Genomic DNA, 19,382 nt, shown 5'->3' with positions numbered 1-19,382 from the left:
AGCGCGGAGATTGGCGGCCGGCGCGGAGAGCGGCGGGCGAGAAGGAGGAGAGGGACCTGAGCGCGAGGGAAGCCCGCTCGGCGGCGGGCGGCTCTGGTGGGCCTCCCCGATCGGGGTCCCCTGGGTGGAACCATGTGGGTGGCCAAGTGGCTGACTGGGCTGCTCTGCCATCTCTCGCTCATCACCAGGTCTTGGGAAGTTCACTTCCACCCCAGGCAAGGTAAAGTCACCGCAAGACGCCTTCAGCGGCGAAGTGGGGGCGCGGGGCCCGAGTGGGACATGCGGGTCGAGGGGACGAGCGGCTCAGCCCGTTGGGGAACGCTGGCCCTGCTGGGGCTCCCGAGACTCCCGGACCAGTCCACCCGAGAGGTCGCGACTGTGCCGGGTTTCGAGGAATTGCGCGCGCGGGAGACGCATCGCACTCCTGGGACCACGCGGCGGGGGCGCAAGGGGCAGGGGGGCGCGTGCACCCGGAGGGAAGGAGTTGGCGGCTGCGGGGAGGTTAGGAGGTACTGGGGAAGGAATTGGGTTGCTTAGGGCCATTAGTGGTAGGGTCTTTGCTTGGGGAGGGTAGGGCAAGTCGGGGGTGTGGGAAAGCAGAGCACTAACAGCCCCAGTGCACGTGTGTGTGTGTGTGCGTGCGCATCAGCATGTGTGCATTTGTCATGCCCCTGGCTGTACTGGGACCTGAGACCTTTAGCGGGGACGTTTGGTGGAAGAGGTTTAGAGTTGGACAAAGAGGAACGCGTGGGAGCTCACTGGTCCTGTCGCTGTGGTTGCAGAAGCCCTGGTGAGGACCCTGACCACCTACGAAGTAGTGATCCCCGAGCGGGTCAATGAGTTTGGAGAAGTGTTCCCTCAGAGCCACCACTTCAGCCGGCAGAAACGCAGCTCCGAGGCGCTGGAACCCATGCCGTTCAGAACCCACTATCGCGTCACTGCCTACGGACAGCTCTTCCAGCTGAACCTGACCGCCGATGCATCCTTTCTGGCCGCCGGCTACACCGAAGTGCACTTGGGAGCCCCGGGACGCGGGACCTGGGAGAGCGACGCAGGGCCCTCAGACCTGCGCCACTGCTTCTACCGCGGCCAGGTTAACTCGCAGGAGGATTACAAGGCTGTCGTAAGCTTATGTGGAGGCCTGGTAAGCATCCTCGGGTCCCTTGGCATTTTCTTGGGATCCAGGCAAGGGCTACATTCAGGGAACGGGGCCTCGGGTTTTCCAGTTGGTGGCTGATGACCCTAGAGTTCAGGTTGAGCTACTAGAAGGATTAACACCAAGCCAGAGGCAACTCCTTCGGAAGGCTCTCGTGGCAGGATGAGCAGGTCTCTGCCTGCTGGGCAAAACCGACCCTCTGTGCAACGCTGATGAAAGATGCTCTTTCAAGCATCTTTCCTGAAAGTGTCAGACGCTGGAGTGGTGCTCAGGGAGTGGCCTGTGGGACCGCTGTTACAAGTGGAGTGTGGTTTTCAACTGGAGGGCAGGCTGTTTGACTCAGATGTACCCTTTCGTGGTCCTATTGAGGCAGAATCCCCAGGATTTACTTAAATAAGTTTGTTTCTGGAATTTGATAGAAGGAAAGGAGAATGAATATCATAAAATGAAATGGCTCTCACTGGCAAGGCCTGAATAGGAAAAGTTTGTTTTGCTGATGGTATAGGGATGGCTTGTGAAGTAGAGTAGGGAAGAGGTTGAATCTGTTCAAAATGCATCATACTTGAAAACAGTCTATCTACAAAGATCTGTTATGTCAATTATATTTTTGTGGTGGTAATCAGTTGACACATAGCTACACCAACCATAATGTGATATAAAAGTATCATTTTATTGGTAACAAAGCCACAATGTCTGTGGTTTCACCTTCAATCATATTTGAAGGAAATGCTGCAGTATCAGAGGTTAGTGATAATAAAGATGTAACTTTTTTCCATCCAAGTTCATGGAACCCCAGGGTAGGGACAGTTGTTTTAAAACATATATAGGCTCACTTCATCAGTAACTCCTCTGACAAATACATATTCAAGAAAAAACAAGAATTAGGAATTTGGTTACAGGATTCTACAGTTCCTAAGTATATAGTTTTTGTTTAGCAGATACACACTTTTACAAAAGATACTTATGGAAAGGTTTTCAAAGATATTTTTAGAATATGTTTATTCTTTGATTAAATAAAAATCTGATAACATTTCTCTGCAGTTCAAATGTAATACTCCTTTGGCTTAATTGATTTAAGATGCCTTCCTGGATGTGAGCTCTTTTTCAAGTGTTTATCTTGAGTTGTTTTTTACATGAAATGGCTAGAACCATTTCCTTTTTTCTTCCATGTAAAATACTTGCAACATCACAATGACAGAATCACACTCTAATATTTACATAGCCACCTATACTTCAAGGGACAAAAACAAATCTCCTTTTTAAAACCTCACATAGCCACCTAAACTTCAAAGGACAAAAAATTTCTCCTCTCTAAAACCTTTCTAAACTAATGTTTAGTTTGTCCGGAAAATCCTAGACTTGCTACCACAAATTTGTCATGGTCAATCTGTTTTCTCATGGAAAAGCATTCCAAATTGGGAAGGCATTATTGGGAATGCTGTTCCTGCTCATTTTGATTCATAATGTTGATGTAGTTAAATGGTTATTCAGTGTCCTTTGTAAAACATTTTTAATTTTTGTGGGTACATAGTAGGTACATATATCTATGTTCAATATCCTCTTTTTGAATTCCGAAAGCAGTTAAAGATTTTTGAGTCATAACTTTCTAGTCACTGTGTCAGTTTGGATACAGTTGCCCAAGTCATCATCATACTTTTTTTGTTTTATTACCTAGTTCATTTTATTAACATATCTAAAAATTAATATTAATATTTTTATAATGTTAAATGTGAAGATTTTTATTTCCTCATTTATGTGGATAATTTAATGTATTTTACAATATATTATGTGAAAGTTAATCAGCAATGTTTATCTTCTTTAGCAATGTACTCATTAATCAAAAATGAAATCAATCATTTGTGTTATATTAATTTTATAATAAAACATTCAGAACAAAATTATTTAATTTAGTTGAGGGATTACTAGAAATTACAAACAAATAAAATGATTTGTTCTGAATGTCATTTTACTAAATTTTTGAAGAGGAAAAATCATCTATAGGAGTCATACTTTTGATGGCAAGTCAATAATCCCATATATGTACTCTGCTTTTGATTAATTTATTGATATTATCAGAAGTTGTTGATTAAACATTTAAACATTTCTTTTTCATATCTCCATAACTCAGCTTTATTTTACATAATTTCTCTGTATTGTATAAGGCTTAGTTGCATACTTTAATCATTATAGAGAAAGAAATTTTCCAGTAACATTGGAAATAACTAGAGGTACCAATATCTCCATTTTTTTCAGTAGTGTGATCATAACCGATTGTAAGTCTAAATTAATGATGAGATTAGTGACTTTTTAAAAATTTTGCATTTTTTAATATTAGCACAAAAATGGATATTAGCTAAGTATTTATGATTATATATATTTATTTCTACCCTGACTCTATGATTAAATTTCTTTGGATTAATAGTTTCATCAAACAGTAGAACCTGGTAGATTTTAGAATCCATTTGTAATTATACCAGATTCCTCTTTTTAGTCTCAGATCAGCCTTTAGTCTTTGTATCTAGGTAAACTGTAGTATCTGAAGCCTGGACCAGCTGAGTTGTTTGCAGATCAATGTTGATACAAAACTTGGGAATTCAATAATGCTAACCTGATGGCTCTGCTCCTACTTGCTTCCTAATTTATCTTTGTCACCTTGTGTACTTGATAATCTGGCTTTGGTCTCTCAGTCCATGAAACATTAAGGTTGAAGTTTGCTGAAGGATTCTCAGAGCCAGTCTTATTAATTTAGAGATGTTCTATTCTTTTTCTAGTTGCTTTTTGCTTTACTTTAGTTTTGCTTTTAATCATGAATGGATGTTGTATTTTATTAAATGCTTTTCCTGAATATATTGAAATGAGCATTCAATCTCATTTTTTTTTTTCCTGCTAATGGATATTGTTTTCTATATTGGTGGATTCAAGAGTTCATTGAACATTGATGGAAACTGACTATATACAGGTTCATAACGTGTTATGAGGTCTTCGTATTGTTTGGGAGAGGGGTGAGGAAATTGTACCGTCCTTCAGTTCCTCAAGTGACTGGTGATGTTCTTTGTGCTATAGTTTCATTGTACTTTTCTATTAACAGCAGCTGATTTCTGGGCCTGAGAACTTATGGCCTTTTTTCTCCTTGCTCAGTGGGAGCTCACTGGTCTTGACTCATCCTCCTCTGGGCTCTCACTAGTGCTGTATATCCCTCTGAATTCTGGCTGTAATATCCATTTGATTTCTTGCCTCAGTAATTCATTGTGCAGCCTTCAAATACAAAGTCTTGCTGCATCACCTTCTCTAGGTAAACTGGTTTGGTGATGCTATTGCTGTTCTTGCAGACTCCTCTAAAGGCCTCGAGTCCTCTATGGCATTTGAGAGTCAAGAGGGATCCAGTTCCTCTCTTTGTCAAACTCTTCTACACCTCTAAATTTGATGTGCATAGGGAACCCTTTCAGAGGGTTCCTTCCTTGAGTCCCACATAGTCAGCACCCTGGAACACCTCTTTGGGCAGTCCCTTTAAACAATGCAATATGCCTTCTGTTTGTGGTATTTTAAACCCCCAGTGGAGAAGTTAATGTGCCTACATCTTACCATCTGTTTTCTTTGCCTCCATTGCCCTTTTTTCCCCCCAGTATCTACTGAGTTTCTTTTTCACATCTCATTTAATTGACCTATTGCCTTCCATCTTCCCAACTGAGGTAGAGTCTCTCCTTCCTTTCTCTGGTGGCGGCTGGAGAATGTGGCTTTTAGAGAAAAAGAATGAAAAACAAATCAAATTAATATTTTCAAACTATCTCTGTACAACCATTTGTGAAGTTGACACCCCAACGTATTTATTGATTTGGTTTAGTTTCTACTGTTGAATTAACCCCAAACATGTGAATTAATACTTTCTTCTAATTTCTATATGGTTAAATTTCACCCACTTTTAGAAGTTTTGGTATTTATGTTTTTCTCTGAACCATAACCAGTATTGTTTAATTTTTTTCCTAAGTGTTTTGAGCCCAAGAACCAGAAGAGTCTAAGAGTCTGGCAGAAATTTTCTTTGTTTAACATGTATATAATTCTTGCTTTTCTCATCTTTTCTTCGCTATAATTTTTATTTCCCATAAGCATAAGTATTTTTTCATCCCATGATTCAAACATTTCTGAATAGAGATTTATTTATACATTTCCAAGATCTATAAAAGGTATAAAAATGGAATAGAATCACAAAATTATCTATAAGTAATGTAACGGCTAATCAAACTCTCTGTTTTTAATCCATTGATAGGCTACCATAGCTTGTATAGTTACCAGGACTTAATACCCCTATATTCAACTCTAAACTTCTTTTTTATGGTCATGTTATTTATCATCTCATAATGTTGACAAATCATCTTGCCAAAGTATTTAGAGATCAGTATTGAATAAGCTGGCATATACTTCTCAGGGTAGAATGGACAAACTTTACACAGGTTGTTTCTGAGAATCCCTCGTGCTTCTGGTAGCCCTTTTCTCATATTACCTAGGGTGTTCACGTCTTCCCAAGGTCCCCAGGAATTAACTCAACTGCCTAGACAGTTAACTTCACTATTTCTTGGTGGGATTTGAGGCAATGCTGTCTTTCTGGTTGAAGGAAACAGTTTCCAGATGTCATAACACCAGACATTGCATCTGACTTATACAGTATTCTCATGGAGTAGCTTGTCATGGCCGTGTGTACTTTTGAAGTTTCTTACATGAACCATTCTGCAACATGTCAAGCACTACCTCCCTGATGACTGATTATTGAGTAACTTCTTGTTCAGACAGGAAGTTAAAATATAGAAACCATCGATAGTGTTTTTACTGTTTTTTTGTGTATTCTGGCAAATTTTTAGTTTTTTTATTTCCAAACTTTCTATTTTCCCAGAACTAATATAGCCATGGATTATTACACATGCCATTCTGTATTCATATTTTTTCTTATTGGGAAAACTAATAAGAACCTCTTTTGGTATTGACTGCAATACTAGTCAAACAGCAGTATAGAAAATTTCCTATGCTGTTCTTTTAACATTCTAGTGTGTGTTAGTCCAGGTCTTTCAAGAGGCAGATGCAAAGATAAGTGTTTATTTAGGGGAAGTGTCTGTGTTAGAGAAACTAAGGAGAAAGCTGGAGAGAGACTTACATAGGGAAAAAAGGGATGAGAATATTGGATAGTAGCATTCTAGGCTGCTGGGCAGTCCAAGTAAAGTTGAGCAAAGCCATCCTTGAGCCAGACTTGGCCAGAATAAGAGTCCATGGCTCTCAAGAACAGGTCTGCCATGGTATCCCTACAATACTCAGTTACTGACAGGGAGAAGCCCTTGGGAGCTATGGCCAGGGTGCAAACACTATGATGGATTTCAAAGTGCCCTTGCTAAAGTGGACAGCATAAAAAGTGCTGTGTAAACCTTGAGGAATGGAATAATCAAGGAAGGAGTGATTAAGAGAGTTGTGAGACTTGTGCTGAACAAGACTTCTCAACTGGACTTTGAGGAATGAATAAATGTGGATATGAAAATTCAAGGGCTTCCTGTGGATCTGTGCATCTGAAAAACAGGGTAGTTTGGGTAGTGAGGGTTTAAGGCCAAGGTTGGAATGGGATTATTAAGGTCCTGAAATGCATTGTGAAGGAATGAGGATTTGAACAGTATGTGGTAGGTTTGTTCAATGTGTAAGGAGGCACATCTCCTCTTATGCAACATTGTGCAGGGTACAGGGGAGGCAGTGAGTCACTGGGAAGACCAGTGTTGTAGTCTACTACCCTACAGTGGGTAAGGAAAAGATGCTATTTAAAGTAATGTTGCAGTGGGGAAGGAGAAGAGTGGGTACCTATGGAAGGTATGCTACTGCAGACCAGTGTTTCCTTACTGGGAGCAGTTTTGTCCTCCAGAAGATATTTGTCATTGTCTGGAGACAATTTTAGTTGTTGCAACTGTGGGTCCATTGAGGTGAGCATGTTACTGGCAGAGTGTGGGTAGAGGCCAGCAACATCCCACAATGCACAGCACAGCCTCCTACAACAAAGAATTGTCAAGCTGTCCGTAGTGCTGAAGTGGAGCAGCCTTGCAGGAGACCCCTTAGAATTTTGGAGCATTGGTGCAGGAGACCAGAAAGGTTTAAATGACTCTGGCTTAAATGACTGAATAATCTTGTGGCTGTTAACCAAAAAAGGCAATGACAGAAGTGGCGAGAAAGGTAATTATTCTGGAGACACTTGCTTGATTCTGTCACAGATTTACTCTAATCTTCATAATTGCTTGAATTTGTATTTGCTCTTCTTTCTGTATAGAATGTCCTTTCCCTCAACCTCCTACTGATCCTTCCTGATCCATTTTGAGCTGCCTTCCTTTATCCCTGATCTTCTTTTGGCAAAATTGACCCAGACTTCCTTGTTGTACCAGTTGACGTTTTATGCACATGTACTCTCATTGCATATTAAATTAGTTATTTTTCTGCATTTTTATTTCATTTATAGAATTAACAGGTAGAAAATGATAGTCATATTTCTTTTAGCACCTAATATAACATATGGAATTGCTCAATACATATATTATGAGTAAGATAAGCAGCTAACTTTTATTGATATATGCCAAATATTTAGCTAGCTCATCTTTACATCAGTCATTTGATTCAGGAAAATTATTTTACCAGTTTTAGTTAAAGTACTTGGGCATATTTGAGAAATTTTGTATTGACTAAATCTTTTCAGATGATATGTAAGTTAATCATGTTCCATTTATTAGTTCATTCATTTAAGCTCACATCACATCCTTGTTTTTTGTGGCTTTATTTCTGTTGCAATTATTGTAATTACTGTTTAGTATGAAATATATTTAAGCTGTCCAACTCATACTAATATGCAGAGAAAGAAACACATTGTTAATTTGTCAACAAATACTTATCAGTCATTTATTATCTAACAGGCACTATTAGGTTTTGGTGGTACAGTTATGTGTTTTCTATTGGAAAAATACTGTGTTTATTAATTACAAATATGTTTATGAGCTATATAATTTATAACTATAGTAAGAGTGTGGAGAAAGTATACTGGATCTTGACTTTCTCAGCCCAAAGGTGGCACAAACCAAAGTTATGTATATTCTATTGAGGAGAACTAGTTGCCCGGTTCTACCTAGAAGTAAAAAGACTGGAAAATGAGGGGCATTGATTTTTCCTAGGAGAAAGAAAGGAACACCCATATTGGTGATCACCAGTAGTCTTTACTACAGGCTGCCCTTCTGTTTGCCAAACAGATCACACATCAAACATACTTTTCTTGTCTATAAGGAGAAAACTCAAAGTTCCCACAGGGGCACTGACTCTGGCTAAATGTCCAGGATCTCTGGATAATGCAGTCTTCTCCATAAAGTCAAGTGTGGCTCTCCGTAGCTTGGAAAAATATGAATTAAAAAGATAAATTATCTTCAGCTACCAGCCAAGTATACAGCATGACCAGCATGACTGCAACCCCAACCTCAACTTACTACAGAAAGAAGAATAGGAGACACCTAATAATCACTGGTATTTAGCAGTTTTTGACTCCTGAAGAGGAGTTGTGGAGACTCACTACTCTGGAAGGAGAGAAGCTCCTTGATTACATTTCTTTCTTTTTTCCTTTGAGACAAGACCTTGCTCTGTTGCCCAGGATGGAGTGCATTGGCCTGATAATAATTTACTGCAGCCTTGAACTCTTGGGTTCAAATACTCCTGATTCAGCCTCCCAAGTGGCTGGGAACTACAGGCACAAGCCCCCACACCTGACCAGTTTTTGTTTGTTTGTTTGTTTGTTTTGTTTTTAATTTTTAGTAGAGATGGTGTTTCCTTATGTTGACCAGACTGGTCTTGAACTCCTGGCCTCAAGCAGCATTCCTGCCTCAGCCTCCCAAAGTGTTGGAATTACAGGCATGAGCTACAGTGCCCAGCCCTTGGTTTTTGGCTGGGATTCTTGGACCTCAATTATCCAGGTCCTTGGTTCTGCCTTCTGGAACGGTCTTGTCCATCTTCCTCCATGGCCTCATCTAAAATGGGGTCTCAGGGGGATGTTGTCTTGGGGGAGCTTCAAGAATGCTGGGGTAATTCTGAAAATTTATAGGTTATTTTACAATGAACTCCATCAAAAGCTTTTTCAGTCCAGGCTAGTGTTTTCTTTGACAGTATAACCCCTTTAAAACTTAGTTGGCATCTGACAGCAGATCAAGTTTTGATAATTGCTTCAAGTTAGTTTTCTGTGACAGTTGCCAAAACCTAAAAGGCATTTATTTTAAATCTTTTAACATCAAGAACTTACTATAGGGAAAAACTAAATTTTGAATTCTCACTTTATTGGTAAACCAAATAAAATTTCAACTCTACTAAAGTAAAAGAAAATGACAGTATATTGTAATTTTTAGGTAGGGAAAAATACCAGATATAACAAATGAAAAAAAATCAATAGATTTGCCCAAATAATAATTGAAGAGTACCATGTCTAAATAATTGTAAAAAAATTTAAAAATAAACTAGGAAAATATATGCCACAAATATTACAGGTGGTCTGGCACATGTATGGCATATGTCCCTCTAGATATTATATGTATTTTTGTGTTTGTTTTAAAGTAATATTGCTTTAGAATATTTTGACAATATATCATGAGTATGTTTCCATTATAGACCTACAAAATAGTTTTTAATGATTTCTTATTTTAAATTTCTCATTGTTATGATTTTTGATTTTATATTTTCACGGATATTTTGGAGACAGTTTGGGAGAAGCCATCTGAGGGCCACTACGCAGACAAGAACAAGGCCATTTCTTTGACAATTCTCTCCTCTTTTTAATTAGTTCATATGACTTCATAACACCTCAGTGCCCACAAGAATGAGAAACATTACAGAATTTACTCCATGTTATCAAGGCTGCTGGGACACACTCCTTGAACTTGTGTCTTTTGGCTACATAAATCTTGCATAGATGAGTCCAGAGTCTTTGTTTTATATTCTTGATTTGAATAGGCCAGGACTTGGCAAGAGACTAACCAGTCCGTTTTACAAAGGTAAGGTACCAGCAACGTATTTATTTCCCTTTTATTGTTTCACTTTTATATTAGAGATCTGGAATTGTCTCAGAATGGGGAAGGCAAATAATGCTTCTAGAGAAGAGAAGAACAACTAATCTTTTTTTTTTTTTTTTTTTTTTTTTTTTTTTTTTTTAAAAAAAAACCCTTACTATGAATTTTCTGTTTTATGCATCTGGAGGTAATTCTTATGTTTTCTTCATATCATTGATTCATTCATTTATTCATTGTGTGTTTGTATATAATACACTATTTCCTAGGCATGATTAATGGTGTTATAAGGAGAAACTGTCAGAGAGAGAAAGCTTTTTACATTTTTACTTATCACCAGATAAAAATTAATCTCAGAGTTCATGTTTGTGGTCTTTTATTATGTAACATTTATACTCTGCCAGTGGTAAAAAGAGTGGCTGTAACATTTGTGTTTTTAGTGGAGAATTTTTCATCTTGCTACAAAATGCATTTAATTTCAAAACAATTATTGAGCTCCTATTATTAGTATCACTTAAACACACATTAACTTTCCTAGGAAATTGGATACATACAATTATTCCAATTTTGTTTTACAGACAATGGAACTGAAGGTCAAAGATATAAAGTAACTTACCTAAGATTCTATGAGCACAAACCCAGAACTCATACCTAGGCTTTCTTCTTATATATCATCGTACTGATTCTCATGATATGATTTATGATTGAAGATGGAAAAACTAAGTATTTTAGTCAACACTTCAGCAGTACCTTATTTCCAAATGTTCTCCAGTTGACAGTGTTTAATGTGATAACTATAATTGATTTGGGAAAGGAATTCAAAGGATTTGTATTTTGTACTTGTTATTACCCTTTAATGAAATCTGAGAGTACCTTGTTGGTTGTAGCAAAAGTACATGTATTTGCTATGTATTTTGAAAAAAATATATGGATGAATGCCATGATACTGAAATAAGAACATTTTGGGAAAAATTATATAAAATCTTCTAAACATAAATAGTTTTGGCCTATGGGAATAAATTGGAGCCAGTTGTATAGTCACTTAATTGCCTTTCAAAACAGCTTGGCAAATAGAAGATCATTACTCTAAGTAATCAAGAAACTCCTACCCAAGTGAAAACTAGTTTTGCTGCTTTTAATAGTCATTGAAAGAAAGTGTTGGGAATTTGATTGGCATTTATCATGAATCAAATTGCAGGGCCCATCTGCAGATAGGCATGTTGCTAAAAATATGGCATGATCTAAATACAGTTCTATGAACCACCTGTTTTTTTTAGTCCGCTAATTCTTTGCTGGGTTCTTTCCAAGTTAAAAAAAAAAAAATTAAAGTGCTTCCTTAGGAGCCTTTAGGGAAAACTCTAATATTTTAATTATTTGAACAAAAGGTCCACTGAAATGGGGTAAGTTATAGAAAAGTCGATGGGAGCAAAATGCTTCTAAGTCTTTCATTAATAAGTAAAAAGGATAAGTATTTATCCTCAGTTTGAGGACAAATATTTGCCAATGTTTTTTAACTTACTGTTTTCAAACATACAAGCTTTCATTTAAGTTTTAAAGGCAGTATTTTTTAAAACCTAGAGTGTTCTAGCACAACTTAAAAGGAGGTGCCAATGGCTTCTGGATAGAACTATATTTTCTTCTTACATGGGAACACAGACTGGACCCATGTGCAGTTTTATTGGCACATTATAATAGTACCTGCCTCCCAGAGTTTGAGCCAAAAGGAGGTTAAAAAAATTCTGTGGTAGGCTAGGCGCGTGGCTCACACCTGTAATTCCAGCACTTTGGGAGGCCGAGGCGGGCAGATCACGTGGTCAGGAGATCGAGACCAGCCTGGCCAACATGGTGAAACCCCGTCTCTACTAAAAATACAAAAATCAGCCAGGCATGGTGGTGCTTACCTGTAGTCCCAGCTACTTGGGAGGCTGAGGCAAGAGAATCACTTGAAACCGGGAGGTGGAGGTTGCAGTGAGCTGAGATCGTGCCACTGCACTCCAGCCTGGCAACAGAGCAAGATTCGGTCTCAAAAAGGAAAGAAAGAAAGAAAAAAAAATTCTATGGTTAATAGAAGTATTTTCCATATTGCTTGAAGATAGTGTGATGTATTTAAAGTGGCTTTGTAGGTACATTTAGTTGAGTAAACAAGCTGCCTCATGTCTATTAGTATCTTTTGTCAAGATAGTATCACATTTCTCCTCTTCAGCATGCTTTTTAAAAAAGGCAGAAAGGGATTTTCCATGGATCCATGTACTCAGGTTTCAAAAACAGTGTCTTTGTTACTTCTCATAAGTATGGGTAAAATTAGTTTTCTAGGAAGGCAGAGAATGCTAGAGTATTGGTGTTTGTTGACAGTAAGTGATTTGCAGTTATCTTTGGAAAATAGACACTGGTAGAATGAGTTAAATATGTTAGGGTATCGGCTCTAGAAAAGTATCCAAGAAATAGATAAGAATTCTTAATATTTATAGCTTTGCCTTTTATTTTATAGACTATAATTTCAGTGTTTTGTAGTCAGTATGTCTGATGGAATTTCATTAATTTTTGAACTATTTAAAAATGTGTAATCCTAACATATTAGCCGACCATATAAGGGTGTCTAAATATTTTACTTTTCAGCATTTAAAGAAAACCATCATACAACTATATCCCATACATGTCTCAAGAGTACCATAACTTAAGAATGTTCATTAAAGGCCGTGCCTGGTGGCTCACGCCTGTAATCCCAGCACTTTGGGAGGCCCAGGCGGGTGAATCACGAGATCAGGAGGTCAAGATGGTGAAACCCCGTCTCTACTAAAAATACAAAAATTAGCGCGGTGGCAGGCACCTGTAATCCCAGCTACTCGGGAGGCTGAGGCAGGAGAACTGCTTGAACCCAGGAGGTGGAGGTTGCAGTGAACCGAGATCACGCCACTGCACTCTAGTCTGTGCGACAGAGTGAGACTCCATCTCAGGAAAAAAAAAAAGGAATGGTCGTTAAAAAAATTAAAGAATTACTTACTCAAGGGTATAGGAAAAGAAAAAAGCAGGTACTTCACCAGGTTTGTTACAAAAATGTTCATTTCTGCAGCTATGTATGGAGTGCTTGCTGTGTTTCAGGCAATATTTTAGATGTTGGGATTCTGAAAATAGTAAAGATGTTCTTACCTCTAAGGAGATTTCAATGTAATAATAAATATCAGTGGAAAGAGAACTTTATGACTATAATTGCCATAATCATTTAAATGACTTTAAGTGTTCAGTTAAAATAGTATTTAAAATATATGTTACTTCAAACTATTAAACTACCACAAGAAAGCACTAGGGAAAATGTTCAGGACATTGGGCTGGGCAAAAATTTTTTGAGCAATACTTCACAAGCACAGGCAACCAAAGCAAAAATGGACATATGAGATCACATCAAGTTAAAAAGCTTCTGCATAGCAAAGGATACAGTCAACAAAGTGAAGAGACAATCCGCAGAGTGGGAGAAAATATTTGCAAACTACCCATTTGAGAAAGAAGTAATAACCAGAATATATAAGGAGTTCAAACAACTCTATAGGAAAAAAATTGAATAATTTGATGAAAAACTGGGCAAAAGGTTTGAACAGACTTTCTTAAAAGAAGACATACAAATGGCAAACAGGCATGTGAAAAGATGCTTAACATCATTGATCGTCAGAGAAATGCAAATCAAAACTACAATGAGATATCTCACCCCAGTGAAAATGGCTTATATTCAAGACACAGGCAATAACAAATGCTGGTCAGAATGTTTAGAAAAGGGAATGCTTGTACATTGTAGTGGAAATGTAAATTAGTGCAACCACTCTGGAGAACAGTTTGGAGGGTCCTCAGGAAACTGAAAGTAGAGCTACCATATGATCCAGCAATCCCACTGCTGGGTATACACCCAAATGTAAGGAAATCACCATATTGAAGAGATATCTGTACTCCCACTGTTTGTTGCAGCAGTGTTCACAATAGCCAAGATTTGGAAGCAGCCTAAGTGTCCATCAACAGACGAATGGATAAAGAAAATGTGGTACATATACTCAATGGAGTACTATTTAGCCATAATAAAGAATGAGATCCAGTGATTTCTAACAACATGGATGGAATTGGAGATCATTATGTTAAATGAAATAAGCCAGGCACATAAAGACGTACACTGCATGTTATTGTAGGATCTAAAACCCAAAACAGTTGAACTCATGGACAGAGAGAGTAGAAGGGATAGTTCAGAGGCTGGGAAGGATAGTGAGAATGTGGGCAGGGTGGGGAGAGGTGGGGATGGTTAATGGGTGTAAAAAAATAGAATGAGTAAGACCTATTTGCTAGTACAACAGGAGACTATAGTCAATAATAATTTAATTGTATATTTTAAAATAACTTAAATAATGTAATTGGATGTTTTGTAACTCGAAAAGCATTTATCAGAAGATAAATGCTTCAAGAGGTGGATATCCCATTCCCCATGATGTGTTTCTTTCACATTGTATGCCTGTATCACCATATCTCATGTACCCCATAAATGTATACACCTACTATATACCCACAAAAATTAAAAATAAAAGTAAGGGCCGGGTGTGGTGGCTCATGCCTGTTATCCCAGCACTTTGGGAGGCTGAAGTGGGTGGACCACTTGAACTCAGGAGTTTGGGACCTGCCTGGGCAACATGGTGAAACCCCATCTCTACCAAAAAAAAAAAAAAAAAAAAATTCCGCCAGTTATGGGAGGCTGAGGTGGGAGGATTGCTTGAGCCTGGAAGGTGGAGGTTGCAGTGAGCCAAGATCATGCCCCTGCACTCCAGCCTTGGTAACAAAAATAAATGACTAAATAAATAATGATAAATAAAATAAAACATGCTTTTTATTTGCAGTGGAATTTAAAACAATGATTTCAAAGTATCCCTATATTAAGATATTTGTAATTGAGAAATGGAAATGAAGTCTCATTCACTAAAACTGCATTTATCATACTTCCTGTAATTCAGTAATTCATTTCTGAATTGGGTCTTCATAGAAAGATGCCTTTCCAGGTGGAAAAGTGCAAAGTTTTAAATGTAGGTAAATGTATTTTTGTGATTCTGTGGTGTGAGGAGTGCTTTTTTCTGTCAAGTATAATTAGTGCAACCGGCTTCTGCCTGTCTCTCGTCATCTGCTACTCTGTATCTCCTGGCTGGCACAGCTGCAGCTTCACTGTTCTCTCTGTCACTTTACCTGCTAAGACTTTTTCATCTCTAGGCCTTTCAGTCACTGTTTGGAATATTCCCGTCTATGTGGAATGTCCTTCCAGAATTTTCCACGGCTACCTCCTGATTATTCTGGCCTCAGCCTTGCTGTCCCCTTCTAGAGTGCCTCCCCAGCCTCACCCTCTTTTATTCTCTCTCTCCTTATCTTATTTTTTATTGCACTTATTGCATATTCTATTATATTTTTATTTATTGTCTGCCTTTTTTCCATAGGAGTATAAATTCTTTGAAGGCAGGGATTTGGTCACATTCACCTCTGTATCTTTAGCCCCTAGAACGGTTCTTGGCACATAGTTGGTGCCCATTAAATATTTGTTGACTAGTTCATAGAGTCTTTCAAAATTGGCACATGATAATGAGTGCAGTGTAATCAGTTAAGGCATGAATTGTGAAGCCAGAGTATTTGGGTTCACATATTGATCCTGCCACCTACTTGGCATGAGCCTTGGACAAGTGACTTAACCTCTCTGCTCCTTATTTGTCTCACCTGTGAAGTGGGGATAATAATATAATTTACTTTAAATAATTATTATTAGGTTGAAATGAATTATATATTTATATAAAATATGTATATGGATGAATATATAAAATGAATAATGTCTGATCTGTATTTTGGAATTAGCTATTAATATTATAAATACCTCCCTTGGATGACTTACCCTCACCTGACTCGAGAGAGGGATCTATCTATATAAATTGACCATTTTAGGGCTTCTTTCCAACAGAGTGCAAGTTCTTGTTATTTCATACCATGATAGCTAAACATTTACCTTCACCAGTCTTTCCTTAGTTGTACAGTTGTTCAGTCTTTCAAAGTTATTGCTTTGACTCTGCTCCCCGCTCCCACTTTTATTTGAATTCTTCAATGATTCACAAATGAACCCTTCTCAGAATCTCAATGCACCTAAAATATTAACAAAAATACAAAATAAAACATTTCTATTGAAATATAGTTGTCAAGATATTCAAAAAAGTTATGTATATTTTATTAGCACCTTAAATAATAAGATGTATTGGCAGAGTAATAACTACCTTAATTTTGAAGTGTTGATAAGCATAAACAATATTTTTAGATATTTCAGACATCATCATGTAATGAAAATGTCTGTGCTTTCTATTGACAACCTTACTGGAATTTGTAGCCTACATTCAAATTTAGCATTTCTTTCATGAAGTAGTTTATACGTTAATTGTAATTAGGTTAATGACAATAAGGATGTAATTTTTTTTCTCACCGAAGTTTGTGGACTCCTCTGACAAAAATCCCTGCAAGCAAAAGTCTTTATATTCTAGGTCTAGCCTAAGTTTTCAAATTTATGCCCTACTTTTGCTTAACATAAACTGAGCTTGCAAAGGTAGGAAATAATAGCTTTCATGGTTTAACAAGTATTTACTGCTTACCACTTGTGCCTAGATCTCAGATAGTCTATTCAGCAGTGGAAATTCAGGGATAGGTCTCTGCTTATTTAAAGACTTCTGTCTAGTGGGGAAGAATAGTTTTAAATAGCAAACAAACATGTACATGCAACATACAATAAATGTGCTAAAGAAATCAAGCAGATGTAATGTGTTTTTAGGAGTAGGGATGGGTATGTGGTTACCTAGAAAACTGGTCAAGGAAAAACTTTCTGGGTGATTCTTATTTGATCTGAGACTTGAAGGATGAGACGAAGCCAGCCAGACTGAGTGTGATGACGCAGAGGTAGAGATGAAGGGTGGGAAGTAGGGAAACGGGGAACAGCATATAGGAAGCACGATGCCATACCTAGTCCATCCTACATGCACCCAGTTTCTCCCACTTCTGTCGGCACTCTTTCTAATAATCCTTCTAGAGTTTTTTCAGTAGTAACCAGGCAAATAGAAACATTTAGTTTTTGGGTTTCTTCCTTTATTTTACAATAGTAGTGAAGTGTACATTCTGTTTTTGTTTTGATGTAATGATATGTATTGGAGTTCTTTCTATATCACTACACAGAATGTTCATTCTTTTTTTTGTTTGTTTGTTTATAACCTCAAGGGATGCCATCACATAGTTGTGCCAAAGTTTATGTAAACAGACTCTATCAATGGACTTTTGAAGTGGTTCCAATATTTGGCTATTAAAAACAATGTTATGGTTAATAACCTTGTAAGTATATGATTTCACACATGCAAATGTATACTATATGTAGGATAAATTCTCAGAAGGGGAATTGCTGTGTTCCAGGGCCAATACATTGTTAATGTGTTAAACATTGCCAAATTATCTGCATCCTGATTGTACTGATTTATATTTTCAACACTAATGTATTAAAGTACCCACTTTCCCACAGATCAAAATAGCGCAGGCTTTATTATTTATAGACTATTCTAAACACTTTCTCCATTTTGATGCTTTTGTCTATGCTGTTCTTTGTACCTAAAATGCCTGTCACTTAGCTTGGCCTGTTGGAATAGTATCCAGTCTTCATGATTTTATACATAGGAGTGGAGAGAGAAAAGTGACCCATGGAAGGGAAACTTTTTATGCTCAGATGGTGGCTCTTAGTGAACAGACTCCTTGCTGTTTTGCTTCTGTCTGCTCGTTTAACCTGTGGTACTGTGTGTTTTTTCTTCTTGGCGACTGTTAGGAAAATTTCATTTTTGTTTCCTTTATTTTCAGACGGGAACATTTAAAGGACATGACGGTGAATATTTCTTAGAACCTATAATGAAGGCAGATGGGAATGAGTATGAAGATGGTCGCAACAAGCCACATCTTATATACAGACAAGAATTAAATAACTCTTTTCTGCAGACTCTGAAGTATTGCAGTGTGTCAGGTAAACTGTGAAATAAAACTTTTTTCAGCTAAATAGTGATACTATTTAAATCTTTTTATAGGTTATAATTTACATATTCCCTTCAATATTTTATTTATTTTTAATTAATTTTTTAAATTGAGAAATAATAATTGTGTATGCTTAGCATGTACAGCATGTTGGTTTGAAGTATGTATACATTGTGGAATGGTTTAATCAAACTAATTAACATATGCATTAACTCACATCCTTATTTTTCTTTTTTTTTGTGGTGAGAACACTTAAAACCTACTCTTAGCAGTTTTCAAGAATACAATACACTACATCATTATTAACGATAGTCACCATGCACAATACAGTGGCCTATTCCTCTTATCTAACTGACGTTTTATGCCCTTTGACCAACATCTTTCCTTACCCCCTGCAACTGCAGCTCTGGTAACCAGCATTCCACTCTTTACATCTATGAGTTCAACTCTTTTAGATTCCACATATAAATGAGGTCATGTGATATTTCTTAAATATTGAAGGACATGATCTTTTAAACAATATTTTCACCTGTACAGATGCATTAGAGATTTTTCTGTCTGTAGATAACATTTTTTGTAGTGAACTAAATTTGAATCCCAAAAGTTTTTCAGCATGTGAAATTTGTAGCAAATAATCATATAAAAAATTTTTGCTTCAATCTGTTAGTCACATTAGTATTATTTAATTTTTTTTCAGCAGGATTTTAGATGAAAAAATAATTCCTGAACCTAAGTAACAGTAAAAACACTTTGCTCAATTTTGCATGGTTTAAACTTTATATGAAATGGAAACATATTGTATATAGTTTTCTGTGACTTATCCTTTTTGCTCAGTATTGTTTCTAGGGTTCATCTATTTTGTTGCATGTAGGAACAGTTCATTTATTTTTATTGTTGTACAACATTCCATTGTTTGAGGGTAACACAGTTCATATATCAATTTCCTGTTGAGCTTTTGGGCTGTTTGCTGTTTTTTGGTGTTAGAAGCAATGTTTCTGTGAATATACTTGCCCCCATCTCCTGTTTTTGAGAGTTTCTCCAGGATATATGTGTGGACACTAGATAATTCCATATTGTTTTACAAAGTGATTTTTAAATCAATATTATAGTTTCACCAATCTATATATTTTCATCAT

General features: G+C 37.3%; 1 protein-coding gene across 1 annotated transcript in view; it reads left to right on the top strand.

Moving 5' to 3' along the window:
* Positions 1–72: 72 nt before the first annotated feature.
* The window catches only part of ADAMTS20 (ADAM metallopeptidase with thrombospondin type 1 motif 20), a 206,604-nt gene continuing 187,294 nt past the window's right edge, over positions 73–19,382 (top strand). Inside the window, exons 1-3 of the mRNA XM_008002931.3 lie at positions 73–220; positions 783–1,144; positions 18,079–18,238. Of these exons, the coding sequence (XP_008001122.3) occupies positions 133–220; positions 783–1,144; positions 18,079–18,238 (610 nt within the window). The 5' untranslated portion in view covers positions 73–132. The remainder of the gene's footprint in view (positions 221–782; positions 1,145–18,078; positions 18,239–19,382) is intronic.

Source organism: Chlorocebus sabaeus, chromosome 11 (genome assembly GCF_047675955.1).
Source record: "Chlorocebus sabaeus isolate Y175 chromosome 11, mChlSab1.0.hap1, whole genome shotgun sequence".
Taxonomy (NCBI): domain Eukaryota; kingdom Metazoa; phylum Chordata; class Mammalia; order Primates; family Cercopithecidae; genus Chlorocebus; species Chlorocebus sabaeus.
The sequence above is the reverse complement of the archived record's forward strand: the minus strand, read 5'-3'. Positions and strand labels throughout refer to the sequence as shown.